The sequence below is a fragment of the Leucoraja erinacea genome, chromosome 9 (assembly GCF_028641065.1).
Source record: "Leucoraja erinacea ecotype New England chromosome 9, Leri_hhj_1, whole genome shotgun sequence".
NCBI classification, from domain to species: Eukaryota; Metazoa; Chordata; class Chondrichthyes; order Rajiformes; family Rajidae; genus Leucoraja; species Leucoraja erinaceus.
The window spans coordinates 27,723,740-27,745,343 of NC_073385.1; the positions used below are offsets into that span (position 1 = coordinate 27,723,740).

Here is a 21,604-nt window from a genome sequence, read left to right on the forward strand (position 1 = left end):
GGGTAACATAATGTAATGGGTCTGGGTAACGTAATGTAATGGGTCTGGGTAACATAATGTAATGGGTCTGGGTAACGTAATGTGATGTTTCCTTCTGGCTCTAGAAGTGTGGTTTTATTTATGATTCAAGAGTGTTTATCGTGTGTATCGGCAACAGAACATTGAGATTCTTATGCATTGCAGCTTAACAGGCCCGTTAATGCATTAACAGCCAGACAATATATAATAGTCAGTAATACAATGAATTATTAACCGTAATACAAGATAACCACAATAGTGCAAAACCAAAGTCTGTAGTGCATCCAAAGACACAGTCTGTAGAAGATCATAGTTGCTGAGATGAGTGTTGTGTAGTGTTCAAGTTGTTGTAGAGAAGTGGTTCCTGAACCTGATGGTCATGGTTATCAGTCTCCTGCACCTTCTTCCCGATGGTAGTAGTGAGATGAGAGTGTGGGCAGGGTGGTGTGGGTGTGTGACATTGGCTTCCTATAGTTCTTTTTGACGGTCAAGGGTCAGTACCTGTGATGGACCCTCGGGAAAGCCCTTAAACTACCTTAAAGTTGCATTATTAAATTGGTTTATAATTCTTCACAAAAGACATTTAATCTGTCGACCTCTGTTTAAATGTGTAGGTAGGAACTGCAGATGGTGGCTTAAAACAAAGGTAAGGCACAAAATGCTGGAGTAACTCAGCTCGACAGGCAGCATCTCTGGAGAGAAGGAATGGGTGATGTTTCGGGTCGAGACCCTTCTTCAGTAAGGGCCTCGATTTGAAATGTCACCCATTTCTCCTCACCAGCGATGTTGCCTATCTCGCTGAGTTAGCATTTTGAGTTAGCATCTCCAGCATTTTGAGTCTGCCCTCTGTGTCAAGTTGGACAGAGTTTATTTGCTCCATGCTAACTGCCCAGGTTTGTTTCCAGGGGAAGAAGTTTGAGATCTTGCCGGACGGCTTGCCTTCAGCCAGAAAACTCATTTACTACACGGGATGCCCCACGCGCTCCAGGCACCTGCTTCAGCTCCTCAGTAACAGCCATCGCCTCTACATGAACCTGCAACCTGTCCTACGACAGGTCAGGAAACTGGAAGAGAATGAAGGTAATGCTAAAACCGGAATACTTTATTCCTTTGAGCGGGCGGGGCTGAGGGGTAATCTTGTAGATGCGTATAAAATCAATAGGGGGGAAAAGGTACAGTGATTGCGCAGAATCGCTTTCCCAGGGGAGGGCATTCACAAACCAGATAGCAAAGTTTAAGGTGAAAGTGGAAAGATTTAATAGGAATCTGACCTAAAGGGAGATGTTGGTCAGGCTAGAACTTTATTCCATGGAGCGCAGGAGGATGAGGGGTGATCTTACAGAGGTGTATAAGATCATGAATGGAATAGATAGGGTAAATGTGCCGTCTTTTACGTAAGAATAAGGGTATCAAGAACCAGAGGACATGGGTTTAAAGTAAAGGGGAAAAGATTTAATAGGAGCCTGAGGAGCCACACTTTCCACACAGAGGGTGGTGGGTAAATGGAACGAGGTTCCAGAGGAGATAGTTGATGCAAGTTCAATAACAATATTTAAACAGGTACGTGGATAGGAAAGATTTAGAGGGAAATCTAAATCCCTCCAGAGGAAATAGGTCATCTTGGTCAGCATGGAAGAATTGGCCAGTTTCCATGCTGTAAGACTGTTTGAGCATTATTAATTTCATCTATTGCATTATCCTTTGGAAATTTGTAAAGCCTTCAGTAATGTTTTTATTTGAAGGCCATAATAGTCCCAGAGTTGATGTGCTCACACAGAGCTGTGACAATGAGTTGAATTGTTTTATCTGAGCGTGCGCTTAAAGTTCCTTTGACTGACCTCCAGCTAAGTAAAAAAAAATTCCATTGGCTTTTAGGATAATTTATGATGGTTTTTCAGAAAAGCACAGCACAAGAAGACCTTGAATGGATATTAACTCTCCATTTGCTCTGATTTGATTGATTGTTTAATTTACTGTTTAAGATTATTTTAACACTCTTTTTAGATAGATAACAGACATTTTGCATATAATTTCTGGTAATATATGTTGGTGCATTTAATTTTACTTTATTCAGTGACGCAGTGTTACATGGACTCTTCGGCACACCAAATCCTCGCCGATCATTGTTCACCAATTCACCAACACGCTAGTTCTATATTATCCCCCTTTCTCATCCACTCCCTACACACTAGAGCAATTTACAGAGGGCAATTAACCTACAAATCTCCATGTCTTTGGCATGTGGAAAGAAACCAGAGCATCTGGTGGAAATCCATGAGGTCACAGGGAGAACATGCAAACTCCATACAGGCAGCACCCGAGGTCAGGATCGAACCCAGGTTTCCTGCGCTCTGAGGCAGCAACTCAACCAGTTGTGCCACTATGTCACCCTAAACAAGATATTATTATTGAGCCAGTTACGGTGGAACTCAGTGGGTCAGGCAGCATCTGTGGAGGGAATTCACACTTGATGTTTTGGGTCAGGAACCTTCTTAAGACTGTTGAAGTAGGGAGAAGAAAGCTGGAAAAGAGAGGTGGGGCCAGACAAAGCCTGGCAAGTGATAGATGGGTACAGATGATAGGGGGTGCTTGGCAGATGGGTGGAGTGGGTGACAAAGGCTGGAGACAAAAGGGTGTCAGACAGGGAGTGAAGTGAGGTAGTGAAATGTCATGCCAGAGGGAGAGTTATACAAGGAAATGTAGGGCACTGGGATGGGGGATGAATGTACGGGGGGAGGGGGGATGAACAGTGTGACTGGCATAGACACAAGGAACTGCAGATGCTGGTTTACCTATAAAGACACACAGTGCAGGAGGAACTGAGACGGTCAGGCATCATGAGTGGGGTGGTGGGAGATGGTGTTTCGCTTAGTTTATTATTGTCACATGAATCAAGGTACAGCGAAAAGCTATTGGTTGCGTGCTATCCAGTCAATGAAAAGACTATACATGATTACAACAAAGTCATCCACAGTGTACAGACACAGGGTAAAGGTTACAACGTTCCGTGCCATATAAAGTCCAGTAAATCCTGATTAAAGATAGTCCAAGGGTGTCCAATGAATTAAATGGTAGGTCATGTCAGCACTCTAGTTGGTGACAGGACTGTTTAGTTGCCTGAGAACAGCTCGGAAGAAACTGTCCCTAAATCTTTCACACCTATGTACCTCTTGCCCAATGGCAGAGGAAAGAAGAAGGAGTGACCTGAGCGAGACGCCCTTGATTATGCTGGCGGCCTTGCCGAGGCAGTGTGAAGTGCAGATGAGTCTATGGAAGGGAGGTTGGTTTGTGTGATGGTCTGGGCTGCATCCACCATTCCTGCAAATTTGTGTTGGGAGAAATATGCATGCACTGATGTGGGGGACCAGGGAAAGGAAAGTACTTTACATTGGAGAATTGAATGTAATTATTCTCTTGCAGAAAAGAAGCAGTACAGGGAATCATACATCAGTGACACCATGGAGATGGACATTGAGCATCTGGACAAGCGATCACGAGCCAGTGGCAGCAGCGCGGGCAGCATGAAGCACAAACGACTCTCCAGGCACTCCACAGCCAGCCACGGCAGCTCCCACACCTCTGGCATTGAGGCGGACGCCAAGCACCGGGACCTGGGGCCGGAGGACAGCTTCAGCGCCCACATCCTGCACCGGAAGCTCAAGTCCTGCAGCTCAACGACAAGCCACGGCAGCTCCCATACCTCGGGCGTGGAGAGCGGAGGGAAGGACCGGATGGAGGACGACTCGCAGGATGACGGTAATGCAACTGCATAGTGCTGCCAGCCACCATTGCATCCGCTTCATGTCCCTGTTATCACTGCCATAAACCCTAACACAGTCACCGCTGCACAAACAGAAGCGACTAACTAGTCAAAGGCAGCAAACACAATGGCTTTTCTCTTGCATGCCAGCCAAATCTCGCTTTGAGAATGGAAGAGATAGAATTTGCCTTTTGCACGACTCTTTATTTGTCAAGAATGGTGTGACATGTTCTGTTCTACATATCTCCAAAGGAGCAAGGACAATGGCTTTTGCTTCATTACACTCTGAACAGACCGTGGGACCAGTCACTTTGTTGAGTGACACCACTCAGCAGAAATGTTCTCTGAGAAAGCGGGGGTGGAATAATTGGCCTGAATCACCCTTAAGTATGGCCCTCCATCAACACCATGGTGGAGGAGGATGGTCATCTTGACATCTGAATAGCTTTGATCTTGATGTATGTTTTCCATTGAGATTTATTTTTGGTTTACTATTTTTTATTTTTTTTTGCAACAGTATACTTTTTAAAGAATAAATTTGTAATTCTTTTGTAACATACATGTGTTGTATAAGCAATTGTTCTTAAAACAAAGTAAAGTTTAAAAGAGACACAAGGAACTGCAGATGCTGGTTTACAAAAAGAAAACTCAGCAGGTCAGACAGTATCTCTGGAGAACATGAACAAGCAATGTTTCGGGCCAGCTTCCTGGAATTGAAAGGTCCCGATATGAAATGCTGCTAATCCACTTTCTCAGGAGATGCTGCTTGACCCCCTGAGTTACTTCAGCACTTTATATCTTTTATCCTGACCACTCACCATGATGTCACTGATCATCTTCCTGTCGTTGCTGAACGTTATTGTGCTCCTGTCTACTGCATTGCTCCACGTTGCAGCAGTAATGGCTGTTCAGAAATGTCTTCCTCATGGGATGATGAATTTAGGAAAGATTCTTTATTTATGTGATTTTTTTCATTTTCATCCCCAATGGAGTAATGGGGGCTAAAATGCAGCGTCTCTGAACCCGAGCAAGAATCAAATCAAAAGGAATACAAACTGATCTGACTGCAGTTTCATAAAATACATTTGGACAAATATATGGATAGGAAGAGTTAAGAAGGCTATGGGCCAAATGCAGGACCAAGGGACCAATATGCCAACTTGGGTTCTCGTGAATCTCTCTAACAATGGGTCAAAGGACCAGTTACCGTGCTGTATGGCTCTAGAAACATAGAAAAATAAGTGCAGGAGTAGGCCATTTGGCCCTGTACCGCCATTCAATATGATCATGGCTGATCATCTAAAATCAGTACCCCGTTCTGGCTTTTTCACCCATATCCCTTGATTCCTTTCACACTAAGAGCTAAATCTAACTCTCTCTTGTAAAAATCCAGTGAATTGGCCTTCACTGCCTTCTGTGGTAGAGAATTCCACAGATTCACAACTCTCTGGGTGAGAAAGCTTTTCCTTATCTCAGAGCTAAATGGTCTACCCCTTATTTTTAAACTGTGACCCCTGGATCTGGACTCCCCCAACATCGGAAACATTTTTCCTGCATCTAGCTTGTCCAACCTTTTAAGAATTTTATATGTTTCTTTAAGATGCCCTCTCATCCTTCTGAATTCCAGTGAATACAAGCCCAGTCGACCCGTTCTTTCATATATCAGCCCCGCCATCCTGCAAATTAACCTGGTGAACCCAAGCTGCAATAATGTCCTTCCTAAAATTAGGAGACCAAAATTGCACACAATACTTCAGGTGCGGTCTCACCAGGGCCCTGTACAACTGCAGTAGGACCTCTTTGCTCCTAAACGCAACTCCTCTCGCAATGAAGGCCAACAAGCCATTAGCCTTCTTCACTGCCTGCTGTACCTGCATGCTTACTTTCAGTGACTAATGTACAAGCACACCCAGGTCGCGTTGTACCTCCCCTTTTCCTAATCTGACACTATTCAGATAATAATCTGCCTTCCTGTTCTTTCCACCAAAGTGGATAACCTAACATTTATTCACATTATACTGCATCTGCCCACTCCCACTTAACCTATCCAGGTAACCCTACATCGTCATTTCATCCTCATCGCAGCTCACACTGCCACCCAGCTAAGTGTGTCATCTGCAAACTTGGAGATATCACATTTAATTCCCTCTTCTAAAATCGTTAATATATATATTGTAAGTAACTAGGGTTCTCTATCCATGTCAATACCCTGCCCCCAATACCACGTGCTCACAATTTTGCTCACGAATCTCCTTTGTTGGACCTGGGATGGTCGTTTAAGGGAAGTGACACTATGGTTTGTGCCTCTGGTTGCACTACGGACTTCAGATCTGCACTATTACGGTTACCCAGTCTTACGGTTATTAATTTTGCTCACTAATCTCTTGTGTGGGACTTTGTCAAAGGTTTTATGAAAGTCCACATACATGACTATGACTATGTGTTTTATAAACCTGCACTTATATAGCATCTTTAACATTAAGAACAATCCAAGGGGTTCCCTAAAGGAAAATGGGACTCGGGACAAGGGTGGGGGAAATTGGCCGGGCTCCCTTGACTACTCCTTTGTTCCAGTTAGTTTTCGATCCACCACTCCCCACAACCCTTAGTTCATTCTGAACTCCTTTGTGTTTATACGTGATGTTGCCTGACCTTCCACACCCATCAGCTCTATTCTCCTCATCTCTTCCCTTGATGGTTCCAATACAGCACACTCACCCTAATGTTAACATTCCTTTCCCATTTTGCTCGCACCTGGCTTTGTACGGTCCTAATTGGAGCAGTCGCCTTCATAGTGATTGAGGTACCAGCCACAGTGATATCTTGTTTTAATGCAGACTTTATTCTGAGAAAACCAGGAGAGGAAAACTCTAAACATACCAGATAGAACTGCCCAAAAACAGACCAATGTCGAAGTTTCAGTTTGAAGATTTTTCATCAGCAAACTACTTGATGACAACTTGGTCACCATTTGGCGAGAGCTCTGTTGAGACCAGAACCTTTAAAGACAAGGGTAGGAAAGGCAACTGTCTCCATCTTTATCAGTTATCTGGTCACCCCTATCATTGTATTCACTCTTTAACACTGATTTGTTTCAATACCAAGCCAATTACCCTTCTCTCAACATGTGCGTTCTTTGTGGGATGTCTCCATCACTGGCAAGGCCAGCATTTAATCCCAACCCCTAATTGTTCGTAACAACGTGGTGGTGAGGTGCCTTCTGGACCTGGTGATGGTGCTCCCATGGTGCCATCGGATAGGGTTCAGGCCCAGAGACGATGAAGGCTGGCGACACATTTCCAAGTTGGGACGATGTGTGACTTGGATGGAACCTACAGGTTGTGGTGTTGACCCTCCGTGCATCTGAAGCCCATGTCCCTCTGGGTGACGGAGACCAGGTGCCAGAGATGCTCAGAGTAGCCTTGGTGAGTAACTACCGTGCACTTGTAGGTGGTGCTAACGACAGCCACTGCACGCCGGTGGTGGAGGGACTCTTCTTGCCTCTTTCCGTCTTGGTCTCATCCTCCAGTTCTGACCTTGGGAGCTCCATTTCCAATCAAATTCTGATTTAAGCTTCACTGTCACTTGCGTCCAATATTTCATCTAGCTGAGACTGCCGCAGGGTTCAATCAGCCTTCACATAGCCATTCCCATCAATTCTTCATCTCCTCAGCAAAGTTAAACCTCCGCTCATTCAGCCCATCCTGTTATGTTGCCCAACACAAAATGCTGGAGGAACTCAATGGGTCAGGCAGCATCTGGGGAGGGAATGGATGGACAACATTTCTGGTCAGGACCCTTCTTCAGACCATGATGTTGTATTCCTATTGACTGGAGACATTTGAAAGCATGATGTCAAGTTAACTTTATCACATCAAATGCAGAATCATTTCTATGACTAGACAAGGGGGGAGTGCAAGATAATGGGCCACTCATTTTAAAACAGATATGCCAAATTTTATTTTTGCTAAGGATGGTGAATCTCTGGAATTCTCTGGCCTGATGAAAGGTGGAAACTGGGTCATGACAAGTATTTGAAGGGAGGCTAGATAAAATTTAATTGATGTAGGGGAAAGTGATAGATAGAGAACTGGCAGAGTAGGAGACTTATGGTCAGCCCCGATTGTATTAAATGGTGGAACAGGCTTGAGGTCTACTCTCTTCACCCTGACAGGAGGAGAGATGTATCTTTTGTTGCTCATGCTGTTGCTGTGGCTGGGTGTTGGCTGATGGATCTTGCCTTCTGTATCTGTGGCTGCCTTGTGTGCGTTTTACTGCTTCTGGCCAAGGATGGATCTCCTCACACTTTGTTCAGGAAGGGACTTCTGCAGCATTTCAATGGCTGGTTTTTCATATGATATTGGAAGAAATGGTCAAATGTTAGATTGAAATTCAGAATTATTACATGGTGTATGAATGCACCAGACATAATTCAATATATTAAAAAAATGCTGACCAGTCTATAAAACTTCAAATAACACGTTAATTCCTTGCTGTGTGGGCAGTTAGCAATAGGTGTCTGATTTTGGGTCAAGACCTTTCTTTAAACGTTAGAGTCGAATTAGGGTAGGTTATATTAAATTTACAGATCTCGAATTCCATGTGTGGCTTCTTCTTAGTCTGGGAGTCAGAAACACATCCGCAGGAAGTGGGACGGTAAAATTTAAGATACGTCTTTACATCCACTTAGCCAGCAGAGTTAATGTAATAGTGGAACAAACTGATCCTGCAACCGGCGAGCATGCCATGATACCAGAACAAGTGCAGAGAAGACGTACGAGGATGTTGCCTCGATGTTGCCAGGACTTGAGGGCCTTGCCTGTAGAGAGCGATCGGGCAGCCTAGGGCTTTATTCCTTGGAGTGCAAGAAGCTGAGGGGTGATCTCACAAAGATGTGTAAAATTGTGAAGCGATCAAGGTGAATATACTGAGTCTTTTCCCAGAGTTGGGGAATCAAGAACTAGAGCGAACAGGTTTAAAGTGCGAGGGGAAAGATTTGATCGGAACCTGAGGCCACCTTTTTGAGAGGATAGTGGGTATATGGAACAAACTGCTTGTTCAGGCAGGTACAATGACAACATTTCAAAGATATTTGAACAGGTATGTGGGTAGGAAAGGTTTAGAGGGATATGGGCCAAATGGGACTAGCTTAGATGGGGCATCTTGGTCAGCATGGACGAGTTAGGCCAAAGGGCCTGTTGACGTGCTGTATGACTCCATGACTAGCCCCAAATAATAAATTTTGATTTCATATAATTTCAGTGTTTGGCATTTTCAAATTGAATTGCCCGGATTGGAAAGGGCTGGTTGTTTAGTAGCAGACTGCACCATCCAAACTAGCTTTGGCTGGGAAAATGCAAACCCTTTCTCCAATCCCATGTGAAATAGTCGTGCTGCAAAGTAGATCACTGGAATTGTGCTGGCACTAAATTTCTTGTTTTTAACCCTAGAAATAGAAATGCTGGTTGATGATCCCAAGGACCTGGTGCAGATGAACGAGCTGACTCCTGACGTTAGTGCGGACATGTGTATTCACATCACCGAGGAGATGCTGATGTCACAGCAGCTGAACGGACATTCTGGTGAGCAGATGCCAGACAATTGCTACCTTATTAATGCTGAAACTCTCACTGGAGAACAAGTGTAGGACTAACAGAAGTATGGGAAATTATAAAAGTATATAAAATTATGAGGGGCATTAATCAGGTCAACAGTCAGAACGTATTTTCCAGGGTGGAACTGTCTATGACTAAAGGGCATTGCTTTAAGATGAGAGGGGAGAAGTTTAAAGTGGAAGTGCGGGGCAAGTTCTTGTACACAGAGAGTGGTGGGTGCCTGGAACACGCTGCCGAGGATGGTGGTGTAGGCAGATATGATAGTGGTATTTAAGAAGCTTTTAGATGGCATAATGATATGCAGGGGATATGTGTCGGCAGAGATTAGTTTAAATTGGCATCATGTTGGGCATGGACATTGTGGGTCAAAGCATTGTGCTGTACTGTTCATCTGCAAGGAGGAGGTATAAACTGTCCTTAGTGCGGGGAGCCATTTGAGTGGGGAGATGGAGAGAGGATAAAGGAGAAATGTAGTTATCGCAAGGGATAGCAGAGTTATGGGGAACAGGCACTGCTCTCTGCAGTTTAGAACAAGAGTCCCGAAAACTGAGTTGCCTACCTGATGCTATGGTTAAGGGCGTCTTCTGGGCCCCGAGAAGAAGGAATGGGAAGAACCAGTTGTTGCAGTCCATGTAGGAAATGGGAACAGAGGTTGGAACATGTTTCCTCTATTCTTGGGGGAGAGCAACCCAAGGCTTTTTGGAGATATGTGAAATCCAGACGGACAGACAACACTGGTGTCCAGATGCTTAAAGTGAACAACTGTCTGATCACTGAGAACCAGGTGAAAGCAGAAGCTCTTGCAAACCAATTTCAACACGTTTTCACCCGGGAAGATGTGGGGCCTTCATCATTTCCAGTCCTTCCGCCCAGCCCATATGCTGATATGCCTGCTATTAAAATTGAGGTTGAAGGTGTCAAGAAGTTATTGCTCAACATTAATACCACAAAAGCAATTGGACCAGATCAGATGCAGAATCAAGCCCTCAAGATCGCAGCCGAAGAACTGGCTCCAGTTTTGCAGTTCATTTTTCAACAATCACTTGACTCGGGCGATGTTCCGCTGGATTGGAGGAAGGCCAACATCACTCCTCTCTTTAAGAAGGGTTCAACCACCAACCCAGCAAATTATCGTCCTGTTTCACTAACAAGTACTTGCTGCAAATTGCTGGAGCATATCATTGATAGTAATCTGATGCGTCACGTGAGCAAACATAATATTCTGGCCGACAACCAACATGCATTTAGGAGGCATAGATCATGCGAGTCTCAGCTTATCCTGACGACAAATTACCTGGCCAAGCACCTTGACAGTAACATCATCGTGGATTTAGTTGTGCTGGACTTTTCTAAAGCATTTGATGTCATCCCACACCAGAGACTGCTTCGGAAGCTTGACTTCTATGGTATTCGTTCCAACACGAAACGATGGATTTCCAGTTTCCTGACAAAACGTCTTCAGCATGTGTGTGTGAACGGAAAGAGCTCCAATTGGCATCCGGTGTTGAGTGGTACACCTCAGGGCACAGTACTTGGCCCACACCTATTTTTGCTTTACATAAATGGCATCCATGAAAAAGTCGCAAGTACGACCAGACTATTCGCTGATGATTGTTTGCTGTACCGTCCAATTAAGTCAACTGATGATGAAGATGCTCTCCAAAAGGATCTCGATACTATGGTCGAGTGGTCACAACAATGGGGCATGCAGTTCAACCCTTCCAAATGTGAAACCATGCGTGTCACCAGAAAGAGGAATCCAGGCGTCACATCCTACAGCATACTTGGTGTCACCCTTGAAGAATCCAAACAAACCAAGTATCTTGGCATCAAATTGCAGAATGATCTGCGTTGGAATGGTCAGACTCATCATGCAATAGTGAAAGCAACAGGTGTCCTAAACTTCCTGAGGCGCAACTTTCATCATTGTTCAGCTTCTGTCAAGGAGAAGCGTATTTCACCCTCATTCGACCTCATTTGGACTACGCAGTTGCAGCTTGGGACCCATACACAGATAAAAACATTTCATCCATCGAACATGTCCAAAGACAGGCAGCTCGATTTGTTACTAACACCTATGAGAGAGAAGCGAGTGTCACCAAACTTCTGAATTCTCTGGGGTGGAACCTGCTCCAAGACAGACGTGAAGCTCACCGTTTGACCTGTTTTTACAAAATGTTAAATGGTCAGCTAGACATAGATCACAAGACCTACACCAACCCCAAACCAATTAGGAGCAGACGAGGGCATTCGATCCAATTTGTGATCCCAGCTACAAAGACAGATGTGTACAGCAATTCGTTCTTCCCACGCACAATTAAAGCATGAAATAATCTCCACCCAACTATAGTTACCCAACCAGATGCAACTAAATTTAAAGTAGCACTTTCTTCCCAATAACCCTTTCTGGCTTAATCCCTCCCTTCACCACCTCCAGTTGGAATATTTTGGAGGACCAAGTAACCAAGAACCAAGAACCAAGAACCAAGCAGCAAGTGGGTTCTGCTGAGGGATTATGAGAAGCACAGGGTGAAATTGAAGAGCAGACCATAAGGGTGATGATATCCAAATTGGCAAATGGTACATACTGTAGGTTTAGTTTTGGGCTTGTTATTGGTATGAGTTCCAAGGTATATTGAAAAGCTTTATTTTGCATGCTATCCAAATAGATCAGATGTACCATACTTACGATAAATACCGTCAAGTCAAACTCAAGTGCAATAAGTAGGGCAAAGCGAATGTTACAGAGTGTAGAATATACTGTAATTCTCAGAATTGTAGTGCATCAGTTTCAGAGGCAAAGTCCAATGTCCACAATTTGAATGAAGGTGAATTGAACAATACCCTGACTTATGGAGGGACCGTTCAGAAGCCTGATAGCAGCGGGGGGAAAGCCTTTCCTGAGCCTCGTTGCCCAGAGGCGATGCTTTCAAAATTCTATACCTTCTGCCGGATGGCAGATTAGGGACGTGATTTAAGTTTAAGACATTAAGATATAAAACAATATATTAATAAACAGTAATATTAGGTAAACATAGTGGTGGAAAATGAAGTTTGCACTGTAAACAAAAACACAGTTCATAAAAGAACATGTTTAAGAAGGAACTGGAGATGCTGGAGAATCGATGGTAGACAAAATTGCAGGAGAAACTCAGCGGGTGAGGCAGCATCTATGGAGCGAAGGAAAGAGGCAAAGTTTCGGGCCGAAGGCAACATTTCTGTTCGGAAGAAGGTTTTGGCCTGAAACGTTGCCTATTTCCTTCGCTCCATAGATGCTGCCTCACCCGCTGAGTTTCTCCAGCATTTTTGTCTACCACACCTCAGAGATATGCAAACCCAGGAACTTTAAACTATTGACTCTCTCCACCGCCATCCCATCAATGAAGACTGGTTCGTGGATCCCTGACTTTCCTCTTCTGAAGTCAACAATCAGCTCCATGGTCTTGTTGACGTTGAGAACAAGATTGTTGTTCTCGCACAATTTCAATCTGTTTTTTAATCTTCCCTCTTGTACTCTGATTCATTATTATCTATTGTTCATGCAACAATGGAAAGACAACTTAATGATGGTTCAGTCAGCAGCCCAGCTTGTGTTTGGAGAAGGTCATGCAATATTTTAATCAAATCTATTTCATTTGCGCAGGATTAATTGTACGTGAGCTGAGTTCCTCAACGTCTAGTTCTTCAGAAACAGTGGTGCGACTTTATGGTCAAAGCATAGATTCGTTACCACAGGTGAGTCTGCAGCCAGGAATTGCCCATGTTCTCAATGCATGTCTGCTTCATAATAATATCTTCCAACATGAGCCAATATGGGCGGGAAATTCTACCTCGACCCGAGCATTTTTATGCATAACAGAATGACATTTCTGCAACATGCAATTGTGTCCCGGCCCAGAGTTTGCGAAAGATGTGTGTAACATCATCTGTGTGATTGATGGGATGTCTTCTTTAATGGACTGAGTCATTCAGTTGAAAAGGGTGCAGAGGGCATTCACCAGGATGTTACCTGGGTTTGCTGGCTTGGGTTAGTGGGACAGGTTGGGGAGGCTATGATTTGTTTTTTCTTAGGAGCATAGGAAGATGGGGGGTGACCTTATTGAGGTGTACAAGATCGTGAGGGGCATGGAGAAAGTGAACGCTCAGTCTTTTCCCCAGGGTAGACAATTCTAAAATGATTGGCTTAAGGTGAGAAGGATAAGATTTAAGAGTGACTACGGGGGCAACGTTTTCACTCAGAAGGTAGTCTGTATCTAGAATGAGCTGCTAAGGGAATCCTTAAGTGGATACAATTGCAACTTGGCAAATAAATGGAGAGGAATACTTTAGAGGGTTATGGGCCCGGTGCAGGCAGATAGAGTCAAAGAGTGACACAGTGTGGATAAAGGCCCTTTGGCCCAACTTGCCCACACTGGCCAACATGTCCCAGCTACACTAGTCCCACCTGCCTGCGCTTGGTCCATATCCCTCCAAACCTGTCCTTTCCATGTCCCAATGGAAAGATGAGACTAACTCGGTATGTCAGCTTGGTTGGCATGGCATGGACATGGACATGGACATGGGCCTGTTACTGTGTTGCACAGCTTCATGACACTTTAACTAAGATATCTGCAGTTCCTTGTGTCTCCAGATATGGGAACCTGTTCTTCATTTGTTAAAGAGAAACATTTTGTAGGCAATGAGCATTCTGTTTGTAAACAGAAATATTTGAAAAAGCAAAGTTAGAAGATTAATTGGTAAGAAGAAAATGCAGGTATTGGAATCTTCAGCGAAACACAAAATGCTGGAAGAACTCAGCAAGTCAGGCAGCATCTGTGGTGGGAAATGTATGGATAACATTTCTGATAGGGACCCTTCTTTGGACTGATGGAGTCACGGGAAGAAAGCTGAAACCAAGAGCTGGGGTAGGGACAAAACCTGGCAAGTGGTAGGTGTATACAGGTGTGGGATATGATTGTCAGATGGATGGAGTAAGTGACAAAGGCTGGAGGTGAAAAGGAAACTAAATTGTGTCAGATAAGGAGAGGAGTGAAATGTAAAGCCAAAGGGAGTGATATAGGTAGAAGGGGTTTTCAGGAAGGGGAAATAAAAGGAAAATATTGTGTTCAGGAATGGACAATGAGCATGTGGAATTGTTCTGTTTTCACCCTAAAGGTTTTCATTTCTCCAGGACATAGCCTTGTGCTGTATAGCATGGAAACAGGCCCCTTGGGCCATCTTATCTATGCTGACCAAGTTATACACAGTACAACATAGAGCAGTACTGCACAGGAACAAGCCATTCAGCTCACAATGTCAGAGCCAAACACAACACCAAGACCAACTCTTATCTAACTGCACATAATCCATATCCCTCCATTCCCTGCATATCTATGTTCCTGTCTAAAACCTTTTGAATCCCGCTATCGTGTCTGCCTCTACCACCACCCCTGGCAACGCATCCCGTGCACTCCCATCCACTGTGTGTGAAAAATACTTGCCTTCAGCATCTCCTTTAAACTTTGCAACTCTCACCATGGGGAAAAAAATGGTTACTCAGCCAGTCCCATTTGCCTGCAGTTTTTCCATAGCCCCGAAAACCCTTCCAATCTATGTAAATATGTATTTTAATGTCCCGCTTCCTTTGAGCACTGCTTGTTCCGTTGTAGCTCAGCCAAAGTGGGAGTCAGAGCTGGTGTCTCCAGCAGTGATTTATTCAGTTGCTCGAGGCAGGGGTCAGGCCTGGAGAGGCAAAGCAATTTCCTGCTTTGGGACCGATCCTGTCAGATCTAGAATCCTTTAATATTCTGATTCACACAAAGGCAGACAAGTCCTGTCAAAGACACAAAATATCTTTTAAGTGTGGAAGCTGTGTCACGAACAGGAATTTATTTTGCTTTTGAGCGAAGCTTTGCTCTAAAGAAACACTGCTTTATAGAAGTCAGCAGTGTAATGAGAGAGCAAAATGTACCACTGACGCGTTTTGGTCACCCTGCTACTGGAAAGAGTGCAGAGAAGATTTACGAGCATGTCACCAGGACTTGAGGACCTGAGCTATAGGGAGAGGTTGGAGAGGCGAGGACTTTATTCCTTGGAGTGCAGGAGACTGAGGGGTGATGTAACAGAGGTGTATAGAATCATGAGGGGAATAGATAGGGTGAATGCAAAAAGTATTTTTACCCAGGGTAGGGAAATCTATAACTAGGGGTTTAAAATGAGAGGGGAAAGATTAGATAGGAACCCGAGGTGCAACCTTTTCATATCGAGGGTAGTGGGTATGAACAAGCTTCCATAGGAAGTAGAAGAGGTTGGTACAATAACATTTAAAAGATATTTGAACAAGTACATGGATTGGAAAGGTTGGGAGGGGTATGGTCCAAACATGGGCAAATAGGACGAGCTTAGACGAGCCATCTTGGTCGGCGTTGATGTTGGGTCAAAGGGCCTGTTTCCATGCTGTGTGACTTCATCATAGAGACACCATATTGGAAGCTATGTTAGTTTTCTAAAAGTGACCATCTGAACCAAGGTCCTGAGAACTGCAGCTTACTTCGCAACCTCTGCAGTGTGTGAGCTCCTCCAGAATTATCTTCCAGGCAAATCTCACCAGCGGACTAATGCCACTTTTACACAACTCCAGTGAATCCTGCTACAGAACAGGAAGAACATTCTCAGATTTCTATTTTGCAATGCTTTATGGTTTTACTGCCTGTAACAATTAACTTAATCCCTGCCCTCCACCTACGTCTGTCAAATTGAGTTAGGACTTCAGGCACATTGTATCGCCTCCCATTCTCAGCTCTCCCATGATATTTATGCATCGTTAACCCTCCAGGAACCGGTCGCAAACATTTCAGAAATTGGTCACTGTTTTCAGACAATTAATGGACTATTAATGTTCTCAATTCAATGCAGCGGAAGGAACCCTATCGGAAACATTCCATTTGTGTAAAAAACAATTTAATCTTTTTGCATTAATGTGATTTTGCATTTTTCTTTGTGTTATAAATCTGTGTTGCATGCAGAAGAGCGGCCTAGTGGCAGAGCGGCAGAGTTGCTGCCTGACAGCACCAGAGACCCAGGTTCGAGCCTGACTACAGGTAGTCTGTATTGAGTTTGTGTTTTCTCACAGAACTCATGGGTTTTCTCTGGGTGCTCCAGTTTCCTCCCATGCTCAAAAGACCTACAGGTTTCGAGATTAATTGGCTTTGATTGTAAATTGTCTCTAGTAGGAAAATGCTAATGTGTTCGAGGTGATCACTGGTCGGCGTGGATTTGGTAGGCCGAACGGCCTGTTTCTGTGCCATATATAAAGTCTAGTGTAAAGTAAAGTGTCTCAGAGGTTACAGAGCAAGTTTAGTAATTTAAAGAAGATCTTAAAGGTTAAGGCATTGTATTATGTAAGATAGTCTCAGGGGCCACGCAGAGAGTTCTCATACCAGATGATTTGAACCCCACTGTGTAATCCATCTTCATTGATTTACTCTGCGTAGACATTCCTCCCCGACAGACATCTTATACCCTCTTGTGTAACGACAGCTTTGTGCTGCAGGCAGAGAAAGCCTCAACATCTACCTGAAATAATCTGTTCCCAGGGTTCAAGCTTACCTGACAAGGCCATTTTTTAAATTTACTTTTGTTGTGGAATCGCATTTTAAATGCTTCAGATCAAATTTATTCTAAGATACATACACCAGTCGGGAGTTCCCTGTCAACATTTCATGTATTTTGCAACATTTGTTTTGCAGAGAGTGAGGTGATAGCAACTTTCAGTGTAACCAGATTGTTTCAGGTACAGCAGTCCTTTGAGTCAAGAATTTAGCTTAGTTTAGAGGTACGGCATGGAAACAGGCCCATTGGCCCGCCAAATCCACATTGACTATCAATCACCCGTTCATGCTAGTTCTGTCATTCCACTTTCTCATTAACTCCCTAAACACTGCGGGCAATTTTACAGAGGCCAATTACCCTGCAAAACAGCACTTCTTAGTGATGTTGGAGGAACCCAGACCACCCAGAGATTACCCACACCGCCACAGGGAGAGAGTGCAAACTCCACACAGACAGCACCCAAGGTCATACTCGAACCCAGTCTCTGCTGCTGTGAGGCATCGGCTCTACCAGCTGCGCCACTGTGCCACTGGTGTGTTATTGTTATATATACCGGCAATGGAACAATGAAATTCTTTCTGGTTGCAGATTTACAGGCTTAACACAATAAATATACAATAATGAATAGTACAATAAATTAATAATCAGTAATACCGGGTGAACATAATAGTGCAAAACCAAAGTCGGTAGTGCAACCAAAAACACAGCCTATAGAATATCATTGTTGCTGAGGTTAGTGTTGTGCACTGCCAAGAGATATTTACTGGGAAGAAGGTATTCTTGAACCTGGTAGTCATAGTTTTCAGCTTCCTGTACCTGCCCCCCGATGGTAACAGTGAGATGAGAGCATGGTCATGGTGTGAATGAAATGTTGACTCATCTATGCCTTTTATTTATACACAGCCTGTGTGCAGAAAACCAAAGACCTCCTCAGACCGGCACAGCCAGAGCTTGGATGATATCCGTCTTTACCAGAAGGACTTTCTGGAGATAGCCACCCTTGGCCAGGACACTGCCCAGAGCTACACATTCGGCTGTCACCTGAGTGAGGAAGGGGATTGTTGTAATCGCTGCTTGGCCGAGCAATACAGTTCAACAAAGGAGACATTCATCGTCAAACGAACGAGCAAATATTCCTCTCTGGACCTCACGGCTGATGATTCTGTTCCTGAATTTGTAGTTTGAGCATTAAGCTTTAGTCAATGCATTGTGTAATGAACTGTAAGCCCGGCTGCCTACTGCATTCACAATGACCTTCCAAAGCCATGACTGACACTTATGTCGAGCTGACAATCTTTTTAATACAGCTTTCCAATAAACAGCCAGTTTATATTCTGCAGTTCTTCCATGTTTCTGGAGAAAAGCAGCTGACAAAGCAATGGACGCCAAGAAGCCAAAGAAAAATGGGATCTGAGATGTATGTTTATGCAAGTCCAATGAAGAATGTTCAGCTAAAGCAGGCCCGTGAGAACTCTGTGGAGGATCAAATCCATCTTGTTCAGTATTACACAAACAGATCTTTCTACAGAACATCTTTCAGCCAAGCGGAAGGGTCCCAAATGTTATAATTTAGTGGAACTTTAGTTTTCTGAACACTTGTGTGTTAGAGGCTCCATTTTCTGTTGTTGATCAACTCCTTCCACTAAAATGTCAACAAGACCTTGGTGCTGTGAACCTTAGTCTTGTGCTCCTGTACCTTTCCTTCCTGGTCAGTTGTATGTGTATGCAATGACAATCAGAAGAGCTTCTCTATTCAAGTACCCCCATGACCGTTGATAATATAAGACATAAAATAGAAAATTACGGTCACTATGGGACGTCATGTGACTTGTTGATCTGAACACATGTACATTTGGGAGCAGAGGCTGGGTTGAAATTTGCTCCAATTAGTTGGTCGATTCCAGATACTATAAAGATGCATGTTAGATGTATTGATAGTGTCTGGAGTTGAGAAGCAGGGTGAATTCACAAGTGAAGCTGGTGCATTGCCAGATAGCCTCACTAAGTTTCAGTGTACCAAGGAGCCGATTCACACATCGAGGAGTTTTGAATACAAAATGTGTGGTATTGAGATATTATTTTTGTTTGTATTTGTCATGCAGTGCCCATCAGGAGAGAGGTTTGTCCTTGTTCACCTGCGCTGAATGTTTAATGTTGTACTTTTTGTGATTTGTTTCCATTGAGTTCGCCCACTTCTGTTTTGTCCACATAAGGAGGGATGAATATCTACCCCCATCCCTAATGTTATGTTTCTCAAGGCTAGACGCAAGGAACTGCAGTTGCTGGTTTTCAATAAAAAAAAGTGCTAGAATAAGTCAGTGGGTCACGTAGCATCTCTGGAGTATAAGGACAGGCAGCATTTCAGATCGGCACATACTGTTGTGTCTGATCTGATGGAGATTAGTTTATTAACCATCGTTCTGTTCACTAGAGCATGGTTTCAATGGTTTCGACAGTAAATACGATGCAAAATAGTACGTCGGGCAAATGCTCATTTCAAATATCAGTGTTGAGAATGCCAAGACAAAAATGTCTCGCGTAAGTGAAGGGACGGATTGCGATGGAACAGTCTCTGAGGCTCTTAGTGTCCGTCAAGCTTTGCTCCTACTACAGGTGTGATCGTTGACGAGGGGATTATTGGAATAGGAAATCTTTTCACTTTTATTAAGACGGAGTGGTGTTTACAAAGAGGCAGAAATAAGAACAAGTTTGCTTTGTGAGGCAAGGGAGCTTGGTACCAAATAGCTGACTTTTCAATCTGACCGACTTTTGCCAATACATTAATGGTTACCATATTTTAACATTTAGCTGTGTTTTTTGCGACTGGAATAGTTTCTTAAAATATTTTTTGATATAAAACTTGTTTTTATCTGTATTTTTTATATAATGGATATTTTTACAAGAAATTATATTAATCGAATAGCTGTTAAGTGCAGTGCAATTTTGAGCAGTATTATGACAATCGTTCACAGGCGTGGAAGCAGTATTATAAACTGTGGAGTTGACAGTTCGAGACGTGTTAAATACGGAATTTCTGGACTACTCTTTCCCCTTCTCATACGTGTGCTGAGGATTTCGGCAGAGATTGAGAATCATGATGTTACTTCAAAGGAAAAAAGTTGTTGACTTATTTTTGAAGTGTAATTGAACAAAAGTGACCACAATCAATCAATTTGTAATCGATAATGTGTAGCAAGCGGACCGTTGATCGAGGCATGTTGTACTCTATGACCAAAAGGACAAACTTGAGGAGATTATCAGTCTTGTGGACTTTCATTTACCCTCTGTAGTATTAGAAATATCCTAATATTGTCATTTGAATGAATAATCGAGTAATTCTAAGTCGTATTCACAAAATGTTATTATTGGGAATTGATTTTTTTAAATGTATCCTGTGTCTGCAAGAACAAATCAGAAACTGGGCATTCTGCGATGATTGACGTGTTGGGAATATAATCCACTGGGTGGATGAGTGGTGTTCCAACAACAGTCAAGATGTTTGATGTGATTCAGAACTAAGAAGCCCACTTGAATAGTGAACCACTCACCAAGTTGACCATTCACTTCCATCACAATCTACAAGAAGCACTGCTTTTCATCAAGGTTTCTCCAACCACATCTTCTATCACCACTAAACTCAAGCTTCCCTTCCATGGAACTCGTCTCTTCTGCTGGAGAACACCTTCACGATTCTTCACTTTCATGGGAATGTAGTCCTAGAACTTCCCTTCCTGTGGAACTATCTACAAGACACTAAATGCAATGGCTCAAGAAGTCAGCTCGCCAGATTCTCAAGGGCATTTATGGAATTGGCAATAAAGTGTCTGTTCTGTTGATAATTAAAATAAAACATTTTCTATGGTTCACATCATATCTTTTTGAAAACGCTCCTAATACTTTTAAAACATTTCCTGTGATTTTTGATTTGTAATATGAAGTTTTGATGAATCTTGAAGAGTTTATGTAAACAATGGCCTGTTAAACACAGACACTCATCATAGACACTGAGAATAAGACTACGCTCATGAAATAATAGAATTACACATTTAATGACAATAGATGCGGAGATACAATTGTGACTTTTAATGCATATTTGGACAGATATGTAGGTAGGAAGAGTTGGAGAGAAATGGGGCCCATGCAGGCAAATGGGGCTAGCACAGTATGCTACATGGACAAGGTGGGCTGAAGGGCCTGTTATTGTACTGTACAGCTCTCTGACTAATGATAAGCAAGTTATTTCAATGAAATAATGCCAAAGGAATACTACTGTTAGTTTAAGCTGTAACTGAAATCTCCACAGTACTGTTTCTTCTCGCACATTATTACTGGTAACGACAGGAGAGCTTGGCTTCAGTTACAAGGGTCTTTCATTTTAAAGAAGTTTGGACTGCTAGAACAGTGTTGAAATTCTATCTGATGGAAGACTTGAGATCTGTGTGGTTCACAATAGCCTCATTTCCACAAATAGCTATTTATCAAATGGCAGTGTTTCTGCAGGGCTATATCGACCCATTTGCCTTCAGCATGTGTAAATATACAAGCAGGTTCATGTGCATAGGGAGTCCCATAGATGCAAAGGATTCTAGGATGTACAAATGGTGGTGGGGAAGATGCTGAA

General features: G+C 43.3%; 1 protein-coding gene across 2 annotated transcripts in view; it reads left to right on the forward strand.

Moving 5' to 3' along the window:
* frmd6 (FERM domain containing 6) overlaps positions 1-20,854 on the forward strand; it is a 108,497-nt gene extending 87,643 nt beyond the window's left edge. For both annotated transcript variants that reach the window (XM_055640399.1, XM_055640398.1), the window contains 5 exons: positions 924-1,098; positions 3,439-3,774; positions 9,229-9,360; positions 13,037-13,128; positions 17,887-20,854. In XM_055640399.1, coding sequence (XP_055496374.1) covers positions 924-1,098; positions 3,439-3,774; positions 9,229-9,360; positions 13,037-13,128; positions 17,887-18,168 — 1,017 coding nt within the window. In that variant the 3' untranslated portion in view covers positions 18,169-20,854. The remainder of the gene's footprint in view (positions 1-923; positions 1,099-3,438; positions 3,775-9,228; positions 9,361-13,036; positions 13,129-17,886) is intronic.
* The last annotated feature ends 750 nt before the right edge of the window (positions 20,855-21,604 follow it).